This window comes from Caloenas nicobarica, chromosome 11 (genome assembly GCF_036013445.1).
Source record: "Caloenas nicobarica isolate bCalNic1 chromosome 11, bCalNic1.hap1, whole genome shotgun sequence".
In the NCBI taxonomy this organism is placed as follows: Eukaryota; Metazoa; Chordata; class Aves; order Columbiformes; family Columbidae; genus Caloenas; species Caloenas nicobarica.
In genome coordinates, this window is record NC_088255.1 from 12,247,900 (window position 1) to 12,272,188 (window position 24,289).

The 24,289-nt window shown below is 41.1% G+C and overlaps 1 protein-coding gene across 1 annotated transcript in view; it reads right to left on the bottom strand.

The window, feature by feature from the left end:
* Positions 1 to 8,569: 8,569 nt before the first annotated feature.
* Positions 8,570 to 24,289, bottom strand: part of PPP4R2 (protein phosphatase 4 regulatory subunit 2) — a 31,725-nt gene continuing 16,005 nt past the window's right edge. The window contains exons 3-9 of the mRNA XM_065642843.1: positions 20,259 to 20,429; positions 15,295 to 15,388; positions 13,938 to 13,975; positions 13,386 to 13,460; positions 12,832 to 12,975; positions 11,980 to 12,248; positions 8,570 to 11,026 (exon numbers count right to left, since the gene is read on the bottom strand). Of these exons, the coding sequence (XP_065498915.1) occupies positions 10,716 to 11,026; positions 11,980 to 12,248; positions 12,832 to 12,975; positions 13,386 to 13,460; positions 13,938 to 13,975; positions 15,295 to 15,388; positions 20,259 to 20,429 (1,102 nt within the window). The 3' untranslated portion in view covers positions 8,570 to 10,715. The remainder of the gene's footprint in view (positions 11,027 to 11,979; positions 12,249 to 12,831; positions 12,976 to 13,385; positions 13,461 to 13,937; positions 13,976 to 15,294; positions 15,389 to 20,258; positions 20,430 to 24,289) is intronic.

Consider the following 24,289-nt stretch of genomic DNA (forward strand, 5'->3'; position numbering starts at 1 on the left):
TGTTTTAGCAGCGGTACTGCAAGATCTCTAAGCACTGATTTCTACTCTTTGCCACACACAGGCCCCTTTGAATATATATATTTAAACAAAATAGCCAAGACCTGCAGTCAGAAAGAGATCTGAAGAGGAAGGTGCATGGAGCACAGCTCTTTGACTGAGTTGAAAGTCAAAGAGAATCAGAAAGGAATAAATAATCAAAAGAAAAGAAGTAGAAAGAAGCTGGCAAGACTCTGAGAGGCACAGATCTATTCTGATATTCCTAGAACACCAAGAAAACAAGGCATTTTTTTGTTGTTTAAAGCAGATTTTGTTGTAAATTACAACATTACATCAAAAGAAATGCCTCAGAATAACAGTAGTTTTTTATTGCCCACGTGACTCTAATGTATCCCATGTTCAAGAGAAGAGTCAAAGTCGTATGAGTCCAGAAAAAAAAGAGCAAGTTTAGGCATCACCAGATAGCCCAGTAATCAGAACAGTCACCTTGGCAGGGAAAAGATATGTCAACACCCTCCTCCCAGGGCTGTTCAGGAATTCCCATGAATCACTCCTCGAATAAACAGGGGCCCAGACGGTCATTGACCAGGGACTGTTGCTGTATGAGGAGGCCTCGGAGCTGTAGCATCGGAAGGGAAGATCCTGGGTGTGGTAATTGCACGGAGAGAGGCCCATGTAAACACGGACAGTCACTCCTCGCTGAGATTCCCAGGGAGATAAGTGACACCAGTGGAAAGCAGGAGTCTCTGTCTCACACATAAACAGTCATTTACCTAATGGAGAACCCAGCATGTCTCCTTAGCATCTTTACGAGTTGTTAGTAAAATGCAACACAGGCCCAGGAGTTCAGAAAAGAGCACCTGAAGTCACTGAGAATCATTTTTTGTGAGAAAAGATAAAGAGTAAATATGAAAAGCTTGAGGGGAATGGGCCCAAAGGGAAAGGCTTGGCACTCAAAACCAGACGCGTGTTAGAAGAATTAGGGTACGTTTAAGTATATCTTGTGGATAATGGGATGGATAAAGAAAGTTTATGATGAACATCAGGGGAAAAACAAACAAACAAACCAGTCCTGAAAGGCAAGTACACTAGAAAGTAGAACTATCTTAAACACCCCAAGCAACTGAGCTTTATCACACCTCTTCTGAAACTGGACAGGAAAAGGCTTTAAGTGCCTAAAATAAGAGATAAAAAAGGAACTACCCGGGGAAGGAAAGAGAAGACCAATTAATCTCTTGATTGTCATATAATTTCTTGCAGGAGGCATCCTCAGCTTCCCAGATACTGCATCTGGGCCTCAGATGTGAGGTTCTGGATTTGATATATTTTGATTCCAAGGGCAGGGCAAATGCACAATTGCGCACCATTCTACCACCAAGTGGACTGAACCAGCTCAGGGAAACTCTAGCCGAATAGAACAGAAACCTTCCAGAAACGCTGAATTATAAGGTGAGGAAAAAATATTAGAGGTAGAAATAATCTGAAGAAGTCATTTAGCCCATGCCAAACCCTAGGGCTGGGCTCCATCATGGAGAAGTGGGGAGAGGGGCTTTGAGAAAGCTGGGTGAGCTATTCCATTGCATAACTTACCCTACAACTGCCTCAACAGCTGGTCTCTCCCTATGGTCATCCAAATCTGTAACTCCTTGTCCTAAGCACTATGGGCAAAGAGAACAGATCATGCCCCCCCTCAATGCAGCACACAGTGCTGAAAAGCTTTGTAACTCACACTGATTTTGTGATACCTCTTCCACTGTCTGGCTGCAACAGCTTTTGCAATCTGGGGGAGTGCAGAGAAGATCACGGGGCGGTTTGGAGGGTGGGAAGGGGTGGCAGGTGTGCTGCACTGCCTTCCCTGGCTTCATTTCCTGAGGAGCTGGGGCAGCAGCAGGCTCGCTTGGGGCCCCTGGCGGGATGGGCACCGCTCACAAAAACTTGTCACCTTCAGCCTGTTGTCACCTGCGGATGCAGTGACAGAGTTACGGTACTTTCCAACTTCGAGGCACAAAGGAGCAAAAATGTTTGCAATACTCATCATGATTCAGCCTGTTCCCCTCCGGCCTGTCCAGCGCCCGCCTCGCTGTATTGCACTGTGTGTTTGTTGTAAAGCTCCATCTCCTGGAGCCACGACATTAATACAGAAATGACCCAACTTCCACTTGAAATAAGGTTGCGAGTTAAAGAGGAAAGTTTGCAAAGGAGTGAATCTTAAAGGGGCAATATTTAAAATTATGAGTGTCTTCCTGATTTGTTAGTTTTAAAAAACCCCTTAACTTTTAAGCTCACCACCTCATCTGGGGGAAGCCAGCTGAATTTCTCAGCACTTGAGAGCAGGATCATTCTGCAGAAGCTCTATTTAACATCTTCTCAGAGCCCAGTACCCTGGAGATTTAAGGCTTTTGCCTTACATACATGAGGGTAAGCACGGCTGCCCCCGCCATTTAACTCGCCCCCCTCTTTCCCCGCCTTTGACCTTCCCACCCCGGGCAGCTCACAGCGCCCCTCTGCCGAGCCGGCTGCCTCGGCCCGGAGGCCGCTGCCGTGTGCGGGGAGGAGCCGATGTGCGCGGGGAGGAGCCGATGTGCGCGGGGAGGAGCCGATGTGCGCGGGGAGGAGCCGATGTGCGCGGGGAGGAGCCGATGTGCGCGGGGAGGAGCCGATGTGCGCGGGGAGGAGCCGATGTGCGCGGGGAGGAGCCGATGTGCGCGGGGAGGAGCCGATGTGCGCGGCGGGGCCGGGCCGGGCCGGGCCCTCCCGCGCTCCCTCAGGCGGGGCAGCCCCCCCCGGCGCGGGCGGCGCCTTCCCGCTCCCGCAAAATGGCGGCGGCGCCGCGCGTTCCCGGGGCGGCAGCGCCCCCTGCCGGGCGGTGGGCCGCGGCTGGGTGGGAGCCGGCGGGTGCCCGGGTGGCCGAGAAGGCCGGCAGCAGCCTGGCTTGTGTCAGCACCGGGGCGGCCAGCAGGACCGGGCAGTGACGGCACCGTGTGCTGGGCATCGGGGAGGCTGCACCTCAAATCCTGCGCTCAGTTTTGGGCCCCTCACGACAAGAAAGACATTGAGGTGCTGGAGGGAGTTCGGAGAAGGGAACGGAGCTGGTGAGGGGCCTGGAGCACAAGTGCGATGAGGAGCTGCTGAGGGAGCTGGGGCTGTTCAGCCTGCAGAACAGGAGGCTGAGGGGAGACCTTGTTGCTGTCTACAACTGCCTGAAATGAAGTTCAAGTATGGAGGGTGTTGGTCTCTTCTCCCAAGTAACAAGTGATAGGACAAGAGGAAATGGCCTCAAGTTGTGCCAGGGCAGGTTTAGATTGGATATTAGGAAAAAATTCTTCACAGAAAGGGCTGTGAGGCATTGGAACAGGCTGCCCAGGGCAGTGGTGGAGTCGCCGTCCCTGGAGGGGCTGAACAGACACATGGATGATGTTCTTAGGGACATGGTTTAGAGGTGGGCTTGGCAGTGCCAGGTTAAGAGTTGGACTCGTTCTCAAACCAAAATGATCGCGCTATTCCAGGGCGCGGAGAGGCTGTGGCAGGTTTGGGCTCCTGCTGCTCCCCTCCTGCTGCTGCACTTGCGGGGCGGCAGCGGCCGGGGGCTCCAGGGCACAGGGGCCCAGGGCAGCTGCTCCCCCAGCCCCCCTCCCTCAGTTCTCAAACCCTCAGTCCCCGTCAGAAAGTCAGAAATCATCTGTGAGGGGCAGCACACTCCCGAGCCTGCCTCCTGTCTGTAACCACATTGCTCAGAAGAAAGAGCACTGCTTGCAAGCGCAGAGGGTTTGCCAGGCCTTTCCTGGCACTGCTCAGAGGAGTTTTACTGTCGCTCACAGCTGTCACAGACCTCTCCTCTACTTGGCAAACCAAACTTCAGTTGCTGCTGTGCAACAGAGAGCCTCTGACCTCCAGGGAGGCCGTGCTGTGGTCCCGCTGAGCAGCCAAGCCACGTGTGTCACCAGGGGAATGCAGGTTTACATCTACCGGTGTAGCCTGGGGCCGGCAGCTCCTGGGTCTCAAGTTCGTCCTTGCTTTGCCCCCATGTTCCAGAGGGCAGCTCTGCGTTGTCCGCTCTCAGGTTTCTTGTTATGGAAACGGGATTGCACATAAGGTTTCTCACCCTGCTCGCCTGTCCAAGGAATCCACGTTCTTCCGCTTGCGAGTCGAAGTGTGTGTGCTTGGTGACGCCGCCGGCAGCGCACTCTGCGCTCTGCTGGGCTCACCATCTGCACGTTTCATCCTAGCGCATCTATCAGTGTTGCTGACCAGGAAGGCTCTCCTTTCTCATCAGCCATTTTTTACACTGGTTGTTTTGTTTTCTACAAGATCATAACACAACTTCAAGAAGGGCCGTTTGCCTATCTGCAGCCTGATTTGAGTCTTTTTATCAGGTCTGTCTTTTTTTTAAGGCAAACAAAATCAAATTGTTCAACAGCACAAAAGTAGATGGTCAAGAAAGGAATGCTCAGGAAAATGCCTCTGCCCCATCCTGCGTTTGAGCTTTCCTTCCTCGGTCCTCTTTTGTGACCAGTGTTCACCGGGGTGTGAACACTAACAAATGGATGTAGAAGACTTTTCAGGCACCTCTGGAACAACCACAGAGCCCATGCCAAGACAAGCAGCTACTGGTAGCCTGGTGGCTTTCCCAGTTCTTTTGATTATTTCTATCACCAGTGCGTTGCAAAGGCCGGTTTCACAAGCATTCCTAGATCTGCTGCAAGATAGTCCCAGATTATTGCAAGAGAGCATAGTGACAGTGACAGGTGAATGGTGCTAAAGCTGCCTGAGAGAATGAGTGTCAGGGTGAGGGACCAGAGCAGACTCGGCAGGATGAGCTGAACAGCTGCACTTTGGAACTGTTGACTGCTACAGCTCACATGAAACCCACAAGGATGAGCTGTTTCAGTTACACCAATACCATCGTACAGCTCCCTTGCCGAAAGCCCTAACACACAACTATTGCACTTTTTCAATAAATACAAACTAACGAAGCAAAGAACTGGATTGTCTCAAAGATAAAGGTCGGGCCTTCTGCTTTCATTGGCCCAGTTCAGTGTCCTCATCCCCAGCACAGTTTAAGATCAGTTTGAATCCTGCAGGTATCTGCTCTGGGTCCAGTTCTGTTCCAGAGTGTTATTAACAAGATGGCATCATAACATAAAGTGTCCCTGAGAGTACAGGCAGAGCACAGTGAAGGGAGAAGCACCCGTAAAAACCTTATGGAACAAAATGAGAATGCAAAAAGGTCTTAAAAAAAAAAGACAAAAGTTGGAAAGGGTATCAAAGTTTGCAAGACACAGCTGGAGGGAGACAAGAACAGACCAGTACACTTCAGGCAAAATCAAATATACACCACAGGACGTCATGGCTCAGAAACAACTTGGGCAGAAAATGACTTGGAGAATATGGTGGGCCACAAATTGGATACAGTCAAATATCCCTTTGGGATGTGCAGACAGCACAGAGGAGGCCCCAGCTGCTGCACCGTGTCCTCATTTGGATGCAGCAATTTGAGGACGGGGGAGACAAACGGGAGCAGAGCAATGGCTCAGAACAGCACACGCTGTCGGGGAGGCTGGGAGAACAGGATCTGGTCAGTCTTTCAGGCACAAAACCGGGCTGGCTGGATAAACTGAGAGAAATTCCCACGTGCGGGAGAATCACCCGTGGGGAGTCAGTCACCACGCGTGTTCACGGTAGCGTGGAAGGACAGAAGGACAAGATGAGGAACGACAGCTTCCTTTGCTGCTGAGACGACTTGTCTGAAATGTTTGGTGACACCCTGACTGACCTGCAGTCCAGCGGCTTCTCCCTGCAAGGTCCCAAGGGCCGGGGTCAGTCACAGGAGGAGTTTGTCCCCAGAGCCACCCAGCTGAGAGCTGACCCGGAGCGGGGCCGGGACCGAACCGTACGGTTTGGTCCCGGCCCCGGCCCCGCTCCGGGTCAGCTCCGGTCACCCTCAGTGCGGCCGCCTGGGGCAGCAGCTGGAGCCCAACACGGGCAAGCGGGTCCTTTCGTTAATTACCGTGATATAGCTGCAAAACAGCCGCGAATAGCGAGAGAGAGAACAAATCCCTGCGGAACGGGTCCATTTATGCTTATGAGAGAGCACTGGGCGTCGAGAAGAGGCTGCAGTGACGCAGGGGTGGGAAGGGAGCTTTAAGAACCATTAAACACGTAAAGATTTGTTTCCTGTCGTGTCACGACAGCAGAAGGCATGTATCAAATAGCACTAGCCTGGGCAACTGTTAAATGTGCGGTTTTCAGTGGCCCTCAAAACTTCTCATGTCTTTACTGGCCATTATATGGTCCAGCAATTATAAAAGGGACCACGGAACAGGGTGCAGAGGGAAAAGCCCGGCCGGGAGTAGTTTCTGTCACTGCTTACTCATGGTAAGAATTTCCCAAGGCCAGAAGTGGTTCAAGAACTTGGTCTCTAGTTTATTGCACTAAATATGGAGAGAGAAAAGCAGCTTTCCTGAGTGAACACGAGGACAGAGGGTCAACTGGAAAATGAAATAATGCAACAGTTTAGAGTGAACCTTGCAGACAAGTTGGTAGATAATAGTCCAAAACTTGGGGAATTTCTTCAGGCGCCACGTTCACATGCAGTGAAAGATCAGAAGCAAAACGTGATTGCCGTTTCTCTGTAGAAACCAGAACATCCTCTTTCAGCTAGAAAACACAGAATTGTTTCTTAACCTAAAAACTTAAGTTTGTGGGAGAGTAGCAACCCCCTTCCTATTAAACCATGTAGATACCAAAAGAACATTATAGCCATAAAGAATTTGTTGGCGTGAATGTCCTAGAGGCAAATGAGGATGAAGAGCTCTGATTACTGAAAGTTACAGACAAAACACAGGTCGGTCTCTCATTGGTAACAGCAGGGATGTTAAAGGGATGTAACTAGGATGCCTTTGGTAATCTGTGCCGTTTCCAAACTTGTCTAACTGAAAAACACTGACCTCAGACACATTAAGATGCAAATAACCTTTAAACCCTTCCTAGAAATGTGCTATATGAATAAAAATGCCAAAAGATTGCAGGAGGGTGCTTTGTACAGTTGCAGTCAATAGAAGGCATTCACTCTAGATTTTTTTTTTTAATTAATCACTAGGTTGCCACTTAACTATTGCAACAGAAAACTCATATAAATAAGATTCTATCAGGCTTCAGCTGTTTCCCCTGCCCACCCCCCCCTCCCCCCCAATACAATTAACAAAGAAGCTAAAAATAAAAGCCTGACTCTTTTGTAGCAGACCCAGAACAATCTTGCTGGAGTCATGACGCAGCTTTTCAGTAAACTGCTCAGCAAAACCCACCACGAGCACATGGTTTCTCACAGCCTGAAGCAGCAGCAGAAACTTTTTTCAGTCTGTTTCCTGCAACCCCTGAGCAGGGCATGAACTGAGAAAAAATTCCAAGTCACTTCTCGAGGAGCATTTCCTGCTAGAATGTTTAAAATAGCCATAGAAACTGAAGTGCTGCAGACAGAGGTGCCTTGCCGTTTGAAACCCTCAGAATACTATTTCTGTATGAAAAATAAGATCACATTGTTCAAGCCAGCAGTAGATCCAAGAGGATTTAAAACAGAAATCCAAGTTTGTCCTGGGTCTGGCTGGCAATATGAAAGGCAGCAACAACCCTCGCCCCAGAGCTTCCTGCAGGCTCCGAGAGCTGCAGGCCGGGCCGGGAACCCAGAGTGACGCTCAGGGTCACGGCTCGTGTCCTTCTGAGCCCCGGTGCCCACAACAAGGACACGAGGTTTCCCGCAGCACAGCCCTGCCGCGGCAGCCGCCCGGCCCCAGAACCTGCCGCACACCAACCAACCCCGAATTCCAACTGCCGCACGAGCCACTGAATCCACGCGAAGACTTTTTTGAAGTTTAACTGCAACGTACTTTGTAATCCCAAATACATGCTGCATTAGAAAACTATTGCTACTGCAAGCATTTAAGTAGTCCCTGTGTTAAAAAAAAAAAAAAATTAAAAAAGATCAAGGCTTTAAGGAAATGAACTTTTCTGATAGCAATTTTTAAATTTTAGTATCAAGAGCCAAATTAAGGGCTGACCTTCACGCTTGTATTCTGAAAAGTAAACTCCATTACATTTTCTATTCATATGCTACTCCCATATAATAGTTTTTAATAGGAAATACACCCATGAAACCTATAAAGCACCTGTTGCCTGGTTTTCTGGAGTTCAACTGCACATTTATAGCTCTGTCTGAATGGCCATATACAGAAATAGGCTCTGGGCTGTATGTAATTATGGAACTTTCTATCATCCAGATTTAGAAAATACAAGCTATGAGAGAATAGATTGAGTGCTGCACCTCCCTGCTCACGGAGCAGCAGCTGCCTGGCTGGAGGGCTGTAACACCTTCCACAAAACACAGCTGCTTCGAAATGCAGGAGGTTTTTGGTCGTGTTTGTGTTTTGTTTGTTTTTTAATCCACATTTATGTATTTTTTTTTAAGGCAGGAAATCCTGATTTAGTAAATACAATCTCTAAATGTAGGCACATATTAAGATGCTTACTGTGATGTTAAAGCATTATTTCTGTTTTTATTAGCCATTGCAAAACAAAAAAAAAAAGCAGATACATAAATGGATCCATACCTCAAAGTTCTTCTGCAAGTCCTTACAATAGTGACGCTAGTGCTGCTAAAACAAACATATCGAAAGGTCACAGGTGCTTAAAGAACAAGTTTATTGACAATATCTTCACAAATAAACAGTCTAAATAAAATTTCAGAAATCTCTAAACTTAGAAATTTTAAAATTTTGTTCTCATTGGCAATATATTCCCACCAAAAAAAAAAAAAAAGAAAAAAAAGAGAGAAGTGTAAGATGTCACCGTATTTTTAAAGTTTCCTAATTTCAACATTTTGGTTCAGTCCTTTAATTTTATAATACACATCCAACCCTTAAGCACAATGAAAATGAGTCAAAGTACAATTTTCCTTCTGTAAGGGGTTCTCAATCAATAGGATTTTTATTTTTTGGCAAGCACCTCCCTTAATCCTGTCTGTTTACAACTTGATAGGTAATGTCAGCAAGAAATAACTTCATAAATATTCCAACTGAGCCAAATTATTCTGGTGTTAATCAAAACCTAGATTTCCCCCAAATGATACAAAGCATACCCTGTAGTACAAGAAACTATTAGCATGCACTTCAGAGGTCATTTTTGTACTTCAGGTATGTGAACTTAAAAACCAAAGAGGGACAATTCTGATAAAAATGTACTCAGATATTTCATAACATTAATATTTATTGCTTTATATGAATACTGTATTGAAAGCCCAAGCATTCAGTTTACACACAGAAATTATACAATTATATACCGTTTCACAATGGCAGTGAGCACTCATTACAATCTACAAAAATCTACTTTACAGAAATTTAAAAATTCTAAATATCAAAAAGGTACAGTTGAAGAAACAGGTATAAATTTGGCAGCCAGTAATTGTGACTGGGAGGTTGCAGCTTGCATGTCTTTAAATATGGGAACTGAAAATATCCAGAGTTTAAAGCAGTAGTTTGTGCTTTGAGCTGGTCTGAAAAAAATGTAACACTGGCTGTCAAAGTAGCATGTTCAAAAATATCTAGTTCGCTCCCAAAATGTTATACAAATCATGGTGATTTCTATGCACCCCTACACCTTCTAGTTGTTTAGCTCAGGTACATCACTATGGTCATGTATTAATTCTTCCAATACAGTGGTGTGATCATACCGATACCATCTGCCAACCTTAAAATAACTTTGAGACTTCTCTACAATATTCACAATGCTCCAAGAAGCGCTCGAAAAGGCAAGTACCTGTTCATTTCTTCCAAGATATTTTCTTATCATATTTTCAAACATTTCTTCTACAAAAGTTGAAGCTAATGTTTTGATTACAACGTTCAACATAAAGCACATTTGCTCATAAATAAATGAAATCCTTTCACTCAGGCACCTCAGAAGTATACAAAAATGTTGTCATCTGAACAGTTCTCTTGGAATGTGTTTACTCTGGTGTTTTCAACAATGTTAATATTTCCAGGGTTTCATATGGGCCAGATTTCATTTGGTTTGTTTTCCAGAGGCAAAACAGAGTGCCTTGAGATGTGAACTCTGTCTTTTCCTATAGAAATTCATCTTTTATAGAGACAGAAAAATATACCATTTCCCCCTTAGAACAGTGAGGGTACACATACGTGTGCATGCGTGCGTATATGTGTGTGTGAAATGTAACACATTTTAAACACACAACATAAGGTTTCATAGTGTGTAATCAAATAAAAATCTGGAAACCAGCATGAAACCCCATATTTCACAGGTCAAATGTTGAAACTGTAACCAAAATATGAAGTAACTGCTATAGCTGTCAGAAAAAGACAAGACAAAAAGCTTTCTTGCTTACATACAACTAGGTGTGGTAATCTCCAAAAAAGTTGTCAAAATTATAATTACCTTCCAGTTTAAAAACTTTTATTCTAAATAAAAAAAAAACTATACACAAACCACTGATTTGACCAAACGAAAGTTCAGCGGTAAGCAGGACCTGAAGGAGCTGGTATTCACAGTTCTTATCATGTACAACTCTTTCAAGGTTCAATCCGTGGAGAAGTTTATTTTACAACCTGCTTCTTTTTTGTAAAACTAAAGGTCCACTTTATTACATAAAATTATTTATACAGTGTAAAACTGGAGCCTTATGGAAAATACTGCATCTAAGTGTATTTAAATTAGTCTTGCTCCATAGGTTCATCTGCAACTTCTGTGGCTTCATCACTGTTTTCCATGGGGGTCTCTGACGAAGTTTCTGGCGTTTCACTGGCATCGGACCCCAACTCTTCCGTTTCACTGCAGTCAGCTCCACTACTGGCAGATCCACTAATTTCACTGTCATCTGAGTGTAAATCCTTCTCAGCCTGAGACTGATCAGACTCCTCCATTTGATTGCTTTCCTCTGAGGTCTCTTCATTCACAGTTGAGGATTCAGTGTCTTTTTCTTGATCTTTTCTGTCTGGACCAACATTTCTGGGAGACATGGACTCTAAAAATGGTGAAAGTACAGTATTACTAAGGCATTTTTAAACAAATCTTAATCCTGCTACTTTCCATTCCCAGCTATGCTGAGCAGTGCTTCTACAACACAGCCAAGGCCAGGAAGAACTGACAATCCTAAATTGTATTAGTATTAGCCACCTTCACCAGGACAGCCAAACTATCCTAATATACCATAAAGTCATTTTTAAAAAATTAAATAGGTAGTTTCACTTAATTATATTTCAGTGAACGAAGACAGTCTAACAAGTAACAACTTCTTGCTTCCCCACATTCCTCCTTCTATCTTCAGCAGCAGTCTTTTAGACATGTTGAAAACATTACTGTTTCAAGCGTACATCTACCATGATCTAGAGGAACATTTAAGAAATATGTGAGCTGCAAAAAAATAAATATGAAAAGGAAACTTTAAGAGAATGATCTATTTTTTACATATTCTCTAACTGCGGTTATCTTTTTTTTTTCATTAGGTACAAGGCATGCCTTAGAGTGGGGTAATTTTTGTTGTTCTAGTAGGATCAGGAGAGATTGTTGCTCAGCCTCCTCAGTGAGAGAACATAACTTTATATCCATATTTCAGTAATTTATTAATAATATAGTCAAATGTAGATATGACCCATCCCCCTTCTGAAGACGACATGAGAACATCTGATGATACCCCGAATGAGGATTCCTGAATTCTCAGTGCATCATTACCATCCTCCTGTAATAGATTTTAACTACCATTTTATAAATTTTCAAATACAGATGTAGGACAGAGAAAAAAAGAAGAAATAACAGAATTACTGAACTATGTGAAACTGAAGCATAAACAAGCAGTTCACCTTTATGCACAACTGGAGACATTCAGCAATCCTGACAGCACCAGCCTCCAGCACAGAAAATTCCAACACCTTGGAAAATGCACAAAGACAATTAAAAAAAAAAAGAAAACTGAAATACCTTCCTCCTCTTCCTCTGTACAGTGCTGTGTGGCACAAGTAGTATCTCTTTCTTTATCCTGAGATGTAGAGGATGTTCTTGTCTCTTCCCCCATGCCTGAAGAGCCTTCACTGGAGGCAGTTTGGTTGGTTACATCTCTGGCTTCCCCTTCCTTGTCAAACTTGAGTCTTTTTACCTCACGTCCTTCTGCTTCTGTAGGATCATCTTCAGAATGCTTATTTTTTACTGGGCTGCTCTGAGCACCTTCTGATTCAGATGCTGGTGATTCACTATAAACAACAAAAGCAGCTGCAGTTTTTACTGAAGAAAACCACTCTGACATACTTAAAAAAAAGTAGCAGCTATTTCAAGTTAAACACTCCACAAAAGGTAACAGTAGAACTCGTTTCACTTATTACACAACAAAATCTTGAAGCCATCACTACTCCTTCACCTGGTTGCCAAGGAAAATGCAGAATAATCGGGCTACTCTGGTGGGTCCAAATTACAGATAGTTCCTACTGTGAGAATCAGTGGCAAACGTCTATGAAATATCGTATCTGGTTAGAGCTTAACATCCTGACACAAATATGGTAACCGTGAATTTCTGAACTCTCTTGTTCACTCCTCCTTTTTTCTATATATCCTGTACACTTATGAGATGTGTTACTGTGACTGTGGAAACTTGAGCTAATAGTTATCTAGACAGTGTAAAGAGTAGTAAATACATATCAAATCCTGCTGCAGATACTCATATATTAAGACTTAATTATGCATACCTTCAATGGCTATTCTCTTCTCAAATTTTTTTTTAAATGCAAGTGGAAAAATCTGAGAATAATAAACACTCAAAATACATTACTCCCCACAAACCTGTGTTTTTTATCTTCTGATTGCGGAGAGCTTGATTCTTTGTGTTCCGTGCTGTCTGGCAAACCGTTTGTTGTCATAGGATTTGACAAAGAAACCTTCGGTCGATTTACTGGTCTGGGGGTTCCAGGACCATTTACATTAGATCTTTAAAAATAATAACAAAAAAATTAACCCATTTAATAATTTGTTCCTAACAGGCAGAAAGGAGCTATAACCTTGTTTTAAAAGATCGCCAAAACAAAGATGAGGTACTTTGTTATTTTATATTGAACAAAAAATTCCTTGCCTACAACATGCAAGAAAAGCCTAAACACTTTAAAATAACGAAAAAATATTCTAAACAATGAGGTTACAAGCACATAAAAAATAGAGTACATAGTGTGTGTGTGTTCATGCCTCCTCTTCCCTCCTTCCCCCAGTATTCCATGTCACACCCCATTTTTGAGGCTACTTATTTGGGATCAGAATAGGTAATGATAAAGAATCTGAACCAGCTGCTTCCAGAACCACCTTGCTTTTATCCAGAAAAAGTTAACTCCCCAAACTAAACTTACCTGTCAGAGTACCCTGGCGAATTTCCTGGGAACATAACACCATTCATTCGATTTAAACTATTGGAATTATTTTTCCTAACAATGAAAAGGTAAGAATTAGAATGTTACGAATAAAGGAACTTAAATTACTTTAAAGATTGTTTGCACAGAATTCCCCCCCCCTAACTTAAATACTCCCTCCACTATCAGTCCTCAAGGGGTTCTCTACCTTTACATTATACTGGGAATATAGGCCAGGATACAAATTCACACCATTATCGAGGGGTATCCATTTTTTCCATCCCCACCTAGGGTATAAAATAACAGCTTAGCATCCAGGAATAATACTGAACTGCACCATATATCTGATTCCAAAGCTGTTTGTTCATTTCCAAATTACTACAGGTAGCACCTGCAGACCACTACTCTTAACTACTGGCAATGAGAATGGAACTCTGCGTGTCTGTCTTTTGGATACAACTACCAGAGCAAGAGAAATTCTAGACAGACATGTACACATTCTCTCCTTTACTAACACAAGCTGAAAGTTTCAGGAAAAAAGATTATACTTACTCTGAGGATGGATACACACAGCTGACAACCATGACATTCTGTAATACACAAACAACATATTAAGAGTTCAGAAACAGAAACTTCAGCTCCTGAGAACACCGTAAAACTTAACAGATAGGACCAAAATCGTGTAACCTGTTGAAGTATCTCTACAGAAAATTGGGTTGAAAGCTACCAACAGATTACAGATACATAAAGTGTCTCTTCTCACTCTTTGCGCGGTCAGGCCATAATCGCACTAAAAGCTAGTATTTTCATAGGTGGGTTGCTGTCAAAACAAGACCAGCACACTAAACCTCAGGCCCAAGTGTTTGTAGTTTCTACTTGAAGTATCCCCGGAAAGCAAAGTATTCTGAAATGTGGAAAAATTCCTGAATTGCTGCAGAAATGCTCTGTTTGTACACAAGTCCTGCATTCAGAAGTTTGCAAGCACCATTAGCTATTTTTGGCATGGCCACATATTGTTAAATTATTTTGGCCCTACATAAACAAAGGACAGAAATAATGATTAATTCAATGTATTTTAATTAGGCACCTCTCCCTCTTGAATGGCACTGCCAACTAAATCAATTTTAACATCCAGAAACCTAGCTTTAAAATTAGTAAGCTCCTCTCTTCAAATCAGTACTTAAATTATACAGAGGGGCTTTTTGCACAGAGCCAGCTGAAGTTGCAAGAATAAACCTGACCATACCCACTGCCACAGTGAAAACAAACCCATTTAAAAGTTAACCCTTCTTCAATTGAACAGCTTACATAGGAACCTCAAACCAATTTTGCCATTTAGAAAATCCTACGTGGAACCACATCCTGAAAGGCTGTTATCTAATTTTGAAAGATCCCACATTCTGACATAAGCTATAAAATACCATTACGTGACATCAGTGTGCTTTTACAAAGGCACAGTCCTCTAGACAAGAGGATTTAAACACTGGAACAAAACACACTGGAGGGAGGGAGGCTCCTTTCTTCACCTACTGCATCTAATCTGAACCCAAATGTGGAAGGAAATGCCTGATCAAAAAAATCAAATTATTTCAACTGATTATTTGACTATTTCTAGCTAGGACTCTTTAAAAAGTGACCTTACGCTCTCCACAAACTACAGTTTGAGCACTGCGCAGTGATTAGGAAACACAACAGTTAGAGCTCAGAGATTTATTTTTATGTCTTAAATCAGTTATTTTAAAATTGCTTTTTGATGTTAAAAGGTATGAAACAAATTCATACACTTGGACTAGCTATTAGCTATACTATGGCTGTGAGCCATAATGAAACCAACAGACCTTTAGGAGTAATTCAGAATTTATTTAAGTGGTGGCTGCGACTAGTTGTGTTCTCTCAGAAAAATACATACCTTTTCCACACCTCTTAGAAATTTGTCTGTTCCTGTGTAATTCCTCCTAGGATCTGTCAGCAACTCACAGAGTCGCTGAATAGTGAAGGGGATGCTGCAATGAAATAGATTTATAACAATTTAATTTTATTTTAATGAGGATACTGCTAGGAAGCAACAACATTATTGCTTGCTCCTCCTTACTGAGAAGATAAAAGCAAATAGTACTGAAATTTGTCATCATTAGCAACATACAGTAGTAACTCAAGGTCTTATTTTTCCCTGTCTCATACACTGAGGTAACAAAGCTCCGTCTCTTGTGCTCACCACCACAATACTCTTAAGTAGAATTCTAAATACATCATCCCACGCTCAAAACAATTCATTAAAACAATGAAAAGGAAATCAGATAATCAACAGTAAAATAGTTTAAGGCTGTATTTATTATTCAAATATACGGAACAGAAATGGCAAGTGATTCAAAACAAATTTGAGTCATACACATTAGAGCTAAAAATTTCTCAACTTGTACTTTATTTCATGTTTTACAAAATACATTTACAGAAAAAGCATTAAATGTTGGCATTAGTAGAATCATTGTACTTTAGCTGTTACAAATACTCCGTTTTGCCACAACTGTATAGTATACTTATCTATCAAGGAACAGCTCAGTAACAATAATTAAACTCACAGTAAGATATATATAAATCCATAAGCATCACATTCACACTTTCTGTTTTCCGACATTTCTGCACTCAACTTCATTCTCACTTAAAGGAGCAACTGACCTTTCAGACAAGCAATACTTGACATACATTTACCAGTTACCCGTGATACACTTTCATTGCAAATTCAGTGTCACATTTTAACAAACTTCTGTGACTTTTGACAAAACAGTAAATACTTTGAAAGTTATTGAAATAAGATAATAAAGAATCATGCATTTTTACAGTTAACTATTTGAAGTTGAAGCCATGAACATTTCAAAAATTCATCTAAAAATAATATTTGGTACAATTGGATACTTAAGAACCATTTCTTGATTGGAAATAAGACTGATACACCAAATCCAGAACAATAAATTCAACTTTTATTATTTTCTGAGGAATGCAGTACACAGTATCTTAAGTCTATTCCATTAGCTACCACAACATGTATCTCTAGTTTAGTTCATTGGCTAAAAAGCAACATCTTAAAGATGCACAGATCTACTACTAGTTTAGTGCAAACAGGTCAGCACAGCTCTGATCAATCACACCACATGACACTTTAACTAAAACCAAGCAGTAATCAGAGAGGCCAAGTATCAGACATTTAATTATGTTTTTCAGAACTGTCTATGAAATTACTGAGGAAGTTATAATCCTCAAGTGGAAAACAATAAGGAGGTGAACTACAATGCAGCCACCCTTAGCCCTAGTTCCAACACAGCTACCTGAAAAAACACAGAAGGTATCTCACATTTACGCTATTAGTTCATGCCTTCCCTCGCTATTCACACTGAATTACACCATACCAACTCGTATTTACTTGACTTCTTAGAACAGAAAGATGGTAAAGTTAAATATCCATCAATCAGCTGTGGAGAGTTAGAATACAGCTGATGAAGCATTAAATACATTAAACACTTGCAAAAAGTAATGCTGTAAAATGACGTCTGCTTTGACATGTTATTGCTTATAAGCAGGTAAAATGGCAGAAAACAAGTGTTTTGGCACACATGCAAAATACATTTCACCCTGTTTTGATCCAAAGTATCTCCTCCCCCATTCCCCAAATTTGAGAGGTACAAACCAGGAACAATTGTTCCTTTAAATTCAGTTTATTATGTGAAGGCCTGACAGTGGTTCTGTCATTATTAATTTCCCTAAAGCTTCCTTAGTATCAAATAGTGCTGCTGTTCAGCAACTTTTGGCCAACCAGTAATCCTTCTGACACCCAATTCTTCATGAAGTTCAGCTTCTGTGCAGTGCCCTCTTTTAGGGAGATTCCTAACTCTAACTTTGTCATGAAGAATTTACTTGATGCGTTAACATTTCCACACAGGTACAGCAATAATTATATCTACTGTTTCTCATTGATGGCCACTTTGGTTTTGGGTTGAGAAGTCCATAATTAAAGAGATTTTGCAGTTTTTTAATAGACTAGACTGTCCATTCACAATCAATTTATTTCACAGCAACAAAAGTACACAATTTTGAATTCTTTTTCATCAGCCAAATCTGTAAGACATCCTGGAGAATCACTGCCTGGCTAATTTGCATTTAGCTGTACCCAACTGGACACCTGGAGTACTCAGACAAATTCTGGCTACTTAGGGAATAAGCACACAAGAAATCGTGCAGCCTGCAAATATATCCAGAACTAAAAGTTGCCTTCCTATTTTACTGTCAGCCATAAGATGTTTAAACAAAAGCTAAAACCAGTTTATTTCCCCCCCAAATTTTCCATAGTAAACTGAACTTCCTATATTGAGCAGCAGATGGCACCAAGTATCACACTATCACCTCCTCTGTATTTAATTTGTTCAACATTTTAGTGGTGGTTTTAGTCGGCAAAACCCAAAGTTAACTTCACCTTGTGTATCCTTTTTGGTGAAACTATTATTTTAAAATAGCATAACAATGTGATTTTAAAATATAACTAATTGAAATTGGTGCAAATCTATGCATGAACACCAATGTAAAAGTTTGTAAGCAGTATAAAAATTGATCTTAAATGCTTAGAAATTTATTTAGTTCAGAGCATTAACAGACCTAATCTGCCTACTTAAGGTAACCACTTAAAATTCCATATGAAAATATTCAAAACTGCACTTCCTAGCACTACAGTTCAGAATGAATTACAAACCAAAAATTCATCATATGGACAAGATTCAATAGGTATCTGGGGAAACTACTTACAACAGCCATAGTAAATTGTAGTCAACAATATACATAATGAAAAGTTTTGTTATAAATATGTCTATTTTATTAATGCTGTGAAGGCTCCTCTGTCATCTAACATCCCCCGATAACTTACCTTGGAACTTTCTGCTTCACTAGCAAAAGATAAAGACAACGGCAAGTCTTAAGAACTTCCTAATCCAAAGCAATTCTAAAGTATAGCAAGAGAATCTGGCTCTGCAAGCATATTACATAACATTAAGTAAGATGCAGTAAGGTTAAAACAAACAGTTTGAGATTTCTTTAAAAGACACTTCACCTATAAAGACCCCAAAACAAGGGTAATTTTAAATTTGTTACTACTTTGACTTTTTAAAAAGTTTTCAAAAATTAGCTATTTTTAATGAACTCCTTTTTCCCCTCACTCTTTTAAACAAACACCAATAAAAACATCCTAATAAAGTCACATTGAACAGCTTCCTTCTGCACTATGGTAACCTGAAGTGATACCACAATTCTAAATAAGAAGCCTGAATATATCCAATCGCACAAACCTAAACCTGCTGCTGTTACTTTTTGGACACATCTCCACATGATTCAGCTTTAACACTCATATCCTCACCATAGGAACTGCAGGATTTACTAAATGAACCACTCTACAACCCTAGATTCTGAAACATCCTACTGTATTATTTTAAGATAACTAATGCCCGCAGTTTACTTCCTCAAAGACTGGGTGGTTCACTTCAAACTACAAGGAAGCTGAGCACTTTGAGGTGTTACAGCAACAGAAGAAAGTAGCCAGAGCAAGCTCCAGACTTGGTCACCAGAAGTTTGTTTAGTCCACTTGGGAACAACAGAAGATAACAGCAGCCCATTCATTAGCTATCTCCATGAGAGAACATTAGAAACGTCGTGGGCAGTGAAGCATTAACAAAAAGCTGGAGGAGGCAGGAAAGAGGCAGACTCTGGCATAAAGGATAGGTTTGTTTTTGAATTCCTTTAGTGAAGTGGCCTGGTATAAATATTGGGTAGCTGAGAACAAGCTGAATTTCACATTCTTAGAAGTATCCCACACAAGTAGCAATTGGGGGTTGGAGGATGGAGATGAGATCTGACTTAAGACACTTAAACTGCAAATAAATTAAGTAGTATGGAAGAGTGTCAGTAAAAATTACTAGCCTAGTATCAAAATATATGATACTATGGATGTGCTGGTAGCAGCGCCAAATCTGAAAGTTTAGGGTAGCAGGGAGGCAAGCTTTACAGCACACCCATTTACCAACAAGCTGAGAAAAATACTGAAAATCTCCCTTAAGCAAGCACCAAGACTCACAAGCAGCCTGACTCAGCTTATGGTAAGTATGTAATCCAGCTAAAACCAAGAAAAATACTATATAAACTATTAAACACACATACACCAAGTAAAAGAAGAAAAACCAACCAAACAAAAAACCACAACCAAGCCACACAAACACACATACAAACAGGAGCTTTATTTTAAAGGAAATAAAACGTCCATAATTATTAAAGCAGCAAAGAGTATACACTTTAATCTAAGACACTGTCAGCAATAGGTCGAACACCACAAGTCTCTCAATTAGTATCACTCAGTCTGTGTATCTGAATCTGGCACAATTTAACAATTCAAAGCTATGTAGACCTTGCCTCCTGGTCACACCATGTTTATCACAGCATTACTTCTTCAAAAGCTACTGAACTGCCACAAAGCAATTACGAATTGAACACCAAAAGACCTCTTTTTATTAGGTATTTCAAAATATATTGAAAGAAATCTGACTTTACTATCTATTTTACCTGTTAAATATACATAGTAATATCATGCTTCACTGAAGGGTATTACTTAAAAACTACATGTTAAAAAAAACTGAAGTAACCAACACATCACAGGATGCCATAACTTTAATCAAAGACAGAATAATGAAAGTTCTGAAACTACTGTAACATATTTTCAAGGTATATATTTGCTTCTGCTCATCTACTTGAGAAAGCAAAATGAACAGTCGGATAGCACAAACTACTAAATTGAAAATTGGAAAAATATTTTTGTTATCTTGATTTTACAAAAATTATACATACCCATTAAATCCAGTGACAATTTTCAGGATTCTTTCTTTCATCTCTTCAAAGGGAATATATTCCACATTTGGATTGGGGGGCCCTCTTGGTTCTGGAGCTGAGGTTCTGAAATCGTCCATAACTTTCTCCAGTTTGAAAATAAAATAGCCTTTAAACTGAGACCACTGAACCCTGCATAAAACACAAGAATAAAGACTCAGGCAAGTCAGCCCTAAACCCACAGAAAAGCAGCATAACTTCGTTTACAAAACAACATTCATGCTGGTATGCTAATCCTAAAATAAATGGGGCAAGTAACAGTATTATTTTTCTTCCTGAATTTAAAGCATAACTATTCAAATAATTACAGTTGTAATTATTACACAGGTCAATTGCCATTAACAACACGGTAAGCCATTTCCTTAAAGAACCAATATCCACTTCAAACTTAAATGTGAGATATGCATGCATGCTATACCATTTACCAGTGAGCCTACATGGTACCTAAAGTCTTCACTGAGCTCACAAAGGGGAAAAAAAATTTAAAAAAAAAAAAGAAGATTGAGAGTTTCAAGTCTTGAAACCATACAGCAATTGTACACAGCGTTATCTGCCTTTCGTTACAAAAATCTTATTGAAGGGCTTTTTGTAATTAACTGTTCAGTATCCATGCACCTTAAAAGCATTTAATGGTACCTCTTTTTCTCAGAATGGCAAATATATTTTGTATCACCGTTAGCACTTGTTAACGAATATTTGAGCAAAACAACTTTGACTCCTAAAAAACATTCCCACGTCAGTAATCTATTAAAATCTTTCCAAATTACCTTCTGCCTTACAACTTAGAAGTCCTAGCATTTATAGAACTCTATATATTGACATTTTCATGAAAACAGGTCTCCCACACTGCATACAATGGACAAGGCAGGAAACTCCTGACAAAGCCCTTCTACACCAATCACCCCACACAACAGTCATAGAAGAAATTCTGGGTCTCCTCTGGCTGGTGCATTTCTCAGCAACATAAGGAGAAACTTGAAAGCAACTGACAATTTCATTCTATTCATGCTGATGCAGGAGCTTTCAAAGCTACAGGATGGAGATGCTAGTGGAGAAAAAGCAGAAACAGGGAGAATAACAAACCAACATTAAAAGACAGGAAATTATCTTTGACGTTCATCTGTAACATATGCAACCTGGAATGAACAGGTTCAAATCAAATAAGCATAAAATCTGAACCCTCTGGACAGCCCTTGAGCTCCTGCTGAACACAATGCTACTTAACCCCAGGATGGATTTCTACAGGCTGCCTTTGGTAGCAGGGCAGGCTTAAACAGCCCTGACTATTTTCAGTCCCACATAACATCTGACCTTCTGTTGGGCTGATACAACTATTTGTGTGGTGAACTACATGTGGTGACTCGCCAGCAAAGTGAGGATGTTTGTGTCCTGCACACTGTTACTCTCAAGCATCCCTACTACCAAATATGAAACCACAGGCCAATGAAATCATATTAGCCTACTTTCACGAAAAAAGGGTGCCATGTGGTCTTCACCTTAATTTTCTCCTTGCTCTTAAATTAATAATTATGAGATTAAAAAGAGGGAAAAAAATCAACTCAGGTTTATCTACAGAGATTAAAACACAAACCTCATCTTTTATCAGGAGTGATAAACCTGCAAGAATGGAAGGAAATCCAAAGAGGAAAGCAAACCTCCCTTTTCCTTCACAAGAACTCATTAAGCACCTCACAACAGAGGGGAATTCAGGACTTAGTGAATAAAAATAAAACCAGAACCAAAAATAGAAAGAAAGAAAAAAGATCTCAAAAGGGAATGGCATGGATAGATTAAACAGCATCGACTCTCATTGGATTCCTGCTCTAATTAGCATTACACTGCCAAAGCAGAATCACACAGAATCATAGAATGTTAGGGATTGGAAGGGACCTCGAAATACCACAATGTTTCCAATGCACAATATTAGACATGACTACAACAAATGTTAAATTAAAACGCTATCCAACTCTGCAGTGCTACCACCATGAGACCAAAGCTTTCGTAATAAATACATAGGCACATCGCAAAACACAGGAAAGATACAGCAAATAACCCCATGCCAGAATAGGATTATTCCCTACAGAGCATCCCAGGAGCTTTACTTGCCTCATGAAAGGGGATTCCACTAGCATTCTAAACATTCTTTGACAACCCCATCGAGAATTTTTTTTACACTTTAAAACTTGAGCTGTTCTTTATTTTCATTGTTATCTATTTCTTGCTAAATAGTAACACTTATATTTTCATAGATTATTAATCCAGTGTTGTGTTGCCAAAATAAACCAACATATGAGATTTAAAATGGCAATCGATTGCCTGAAAGCGGTACTTAACAGCTTCTCCTTACAACGCTGAAACATAAACCACCCCAAACAAAACAAATACACACAAACCAGCAACTAAAGAATGTAACATTTTGCCCCATATAGATGTCTAGAAAACTATCGCTTGTTTTAAACCCAAGTATCTTAATTAGTATTTCTACTATCATAACAAGGTTAAGAAACTGCATCTGCAATACTGACATAAAAAGCATGTTTCATCCTGTATTTCTAAAACACATGATAAATGACTGCCAACCAGGTGATACAGTCCAGCTTACAAATAGAAGCAGCGGAGTTTAAGGATAAACTTCTCCTGCAGTCACAACTTGACTACGGCTAAGGCAGAGACAGCAACACCAGCTTTAAATCAAGGAAACAAGCTGTTGCTAGAAACAGTGTAACCACAGCAGAGGGAGTTCAGGCCAGGCTTACTGTTCACACATTTACTCAGTTTCTCAAGCAGGTTTTTTCAACATTGCTGAATTCTGTGCTGCTGTGGCTGCACTACCAGCACCATGAAAGCTAACTGGTTGAAGGGGTACGATCACATTGCAGTCACAGATGTAACTGCAGTTCATACCATAAACAGCTGCTTTCAAGTCACAGAGGTGTCTCGTGCTTCTCATCTCCTGACCTCAGTGTTGTAATTTAGACATTAAAACATAGTCCCATTTAGATGATTGTCTTGAAGCACTTTCAATCTATGCAACTGGTTTCTGACAAACAGCTTTATCCCAGTATCAGCAAGTTACATGGGAACTCCAGCCACTCAACAGTAAATATTATTTGCACCACAGAAGACTGAGTCGGCTCCAGGCTCTTCAACCACATATAAGAAATCCAGTTCTGCAGTGGCAGCACAGTGGATTCCTGGAAGGCAGGAAGGAGGTTTCTGGAGGCTGCAATGCAGGTCACTTGTTTCTGTGAGGCCCGACTCTGGACTCTGTCGTTATCCTAGGATGAAGAATCTCCACCTTCTGCGTGCCACCCTTCAGTCATCTCCTTCCTGCCTCTCCTACCAACCCAACAAGTAGCTGCCCCTCTTCCCCTTCCCTCCTTTACTTATAATTCTGTGTCTGCCAGGAAGGGGGCAGGACTGCACACTATTCCTACAGGAGGAAGAAAACACTTCAAAATCAAGGGCGAGCAGCTCCAGAAAGCAGGTTTCTGCTCCTTCTGCTCTCCCCCAGAACTGCTATTGCTTCCTTTTCCCTCAAAGCCAGTCCCTTAGTCAGCAACAGCAGCATCTACCACCATACTTCCAGACACCAACAGCCTCCGAGAGCTGTGTACTATGCCTCTAGTTTAAGCGAACCCTGAACAAGTCCTCAGAAAAGAAACATAACACACAAGGTGGATTAATAAAGGATTTATATAAAAAGAATCTCACCTTAAGAAATATGCATAAATAAGGTTGCTTGAAGAAACTTATCTACACTTGTGACAATGTGCTACAAAGTTTGAACACTTTTAAAACTGTTTAAAAAAGATTACACTCAAACTGATCTACAAAACTGAAATATATCTGACTGCATATCTGAAGAAAAGAAGTGGTTAAAATAGTGAACTCAGTTCTGACAAAAAGAAATATATAATTTCTGCAGGGACAGTAAGATTTTCTTAATTTCCATTTACTTCAGTGAAGTGTCAAAAGTGAGTATCAAAAGA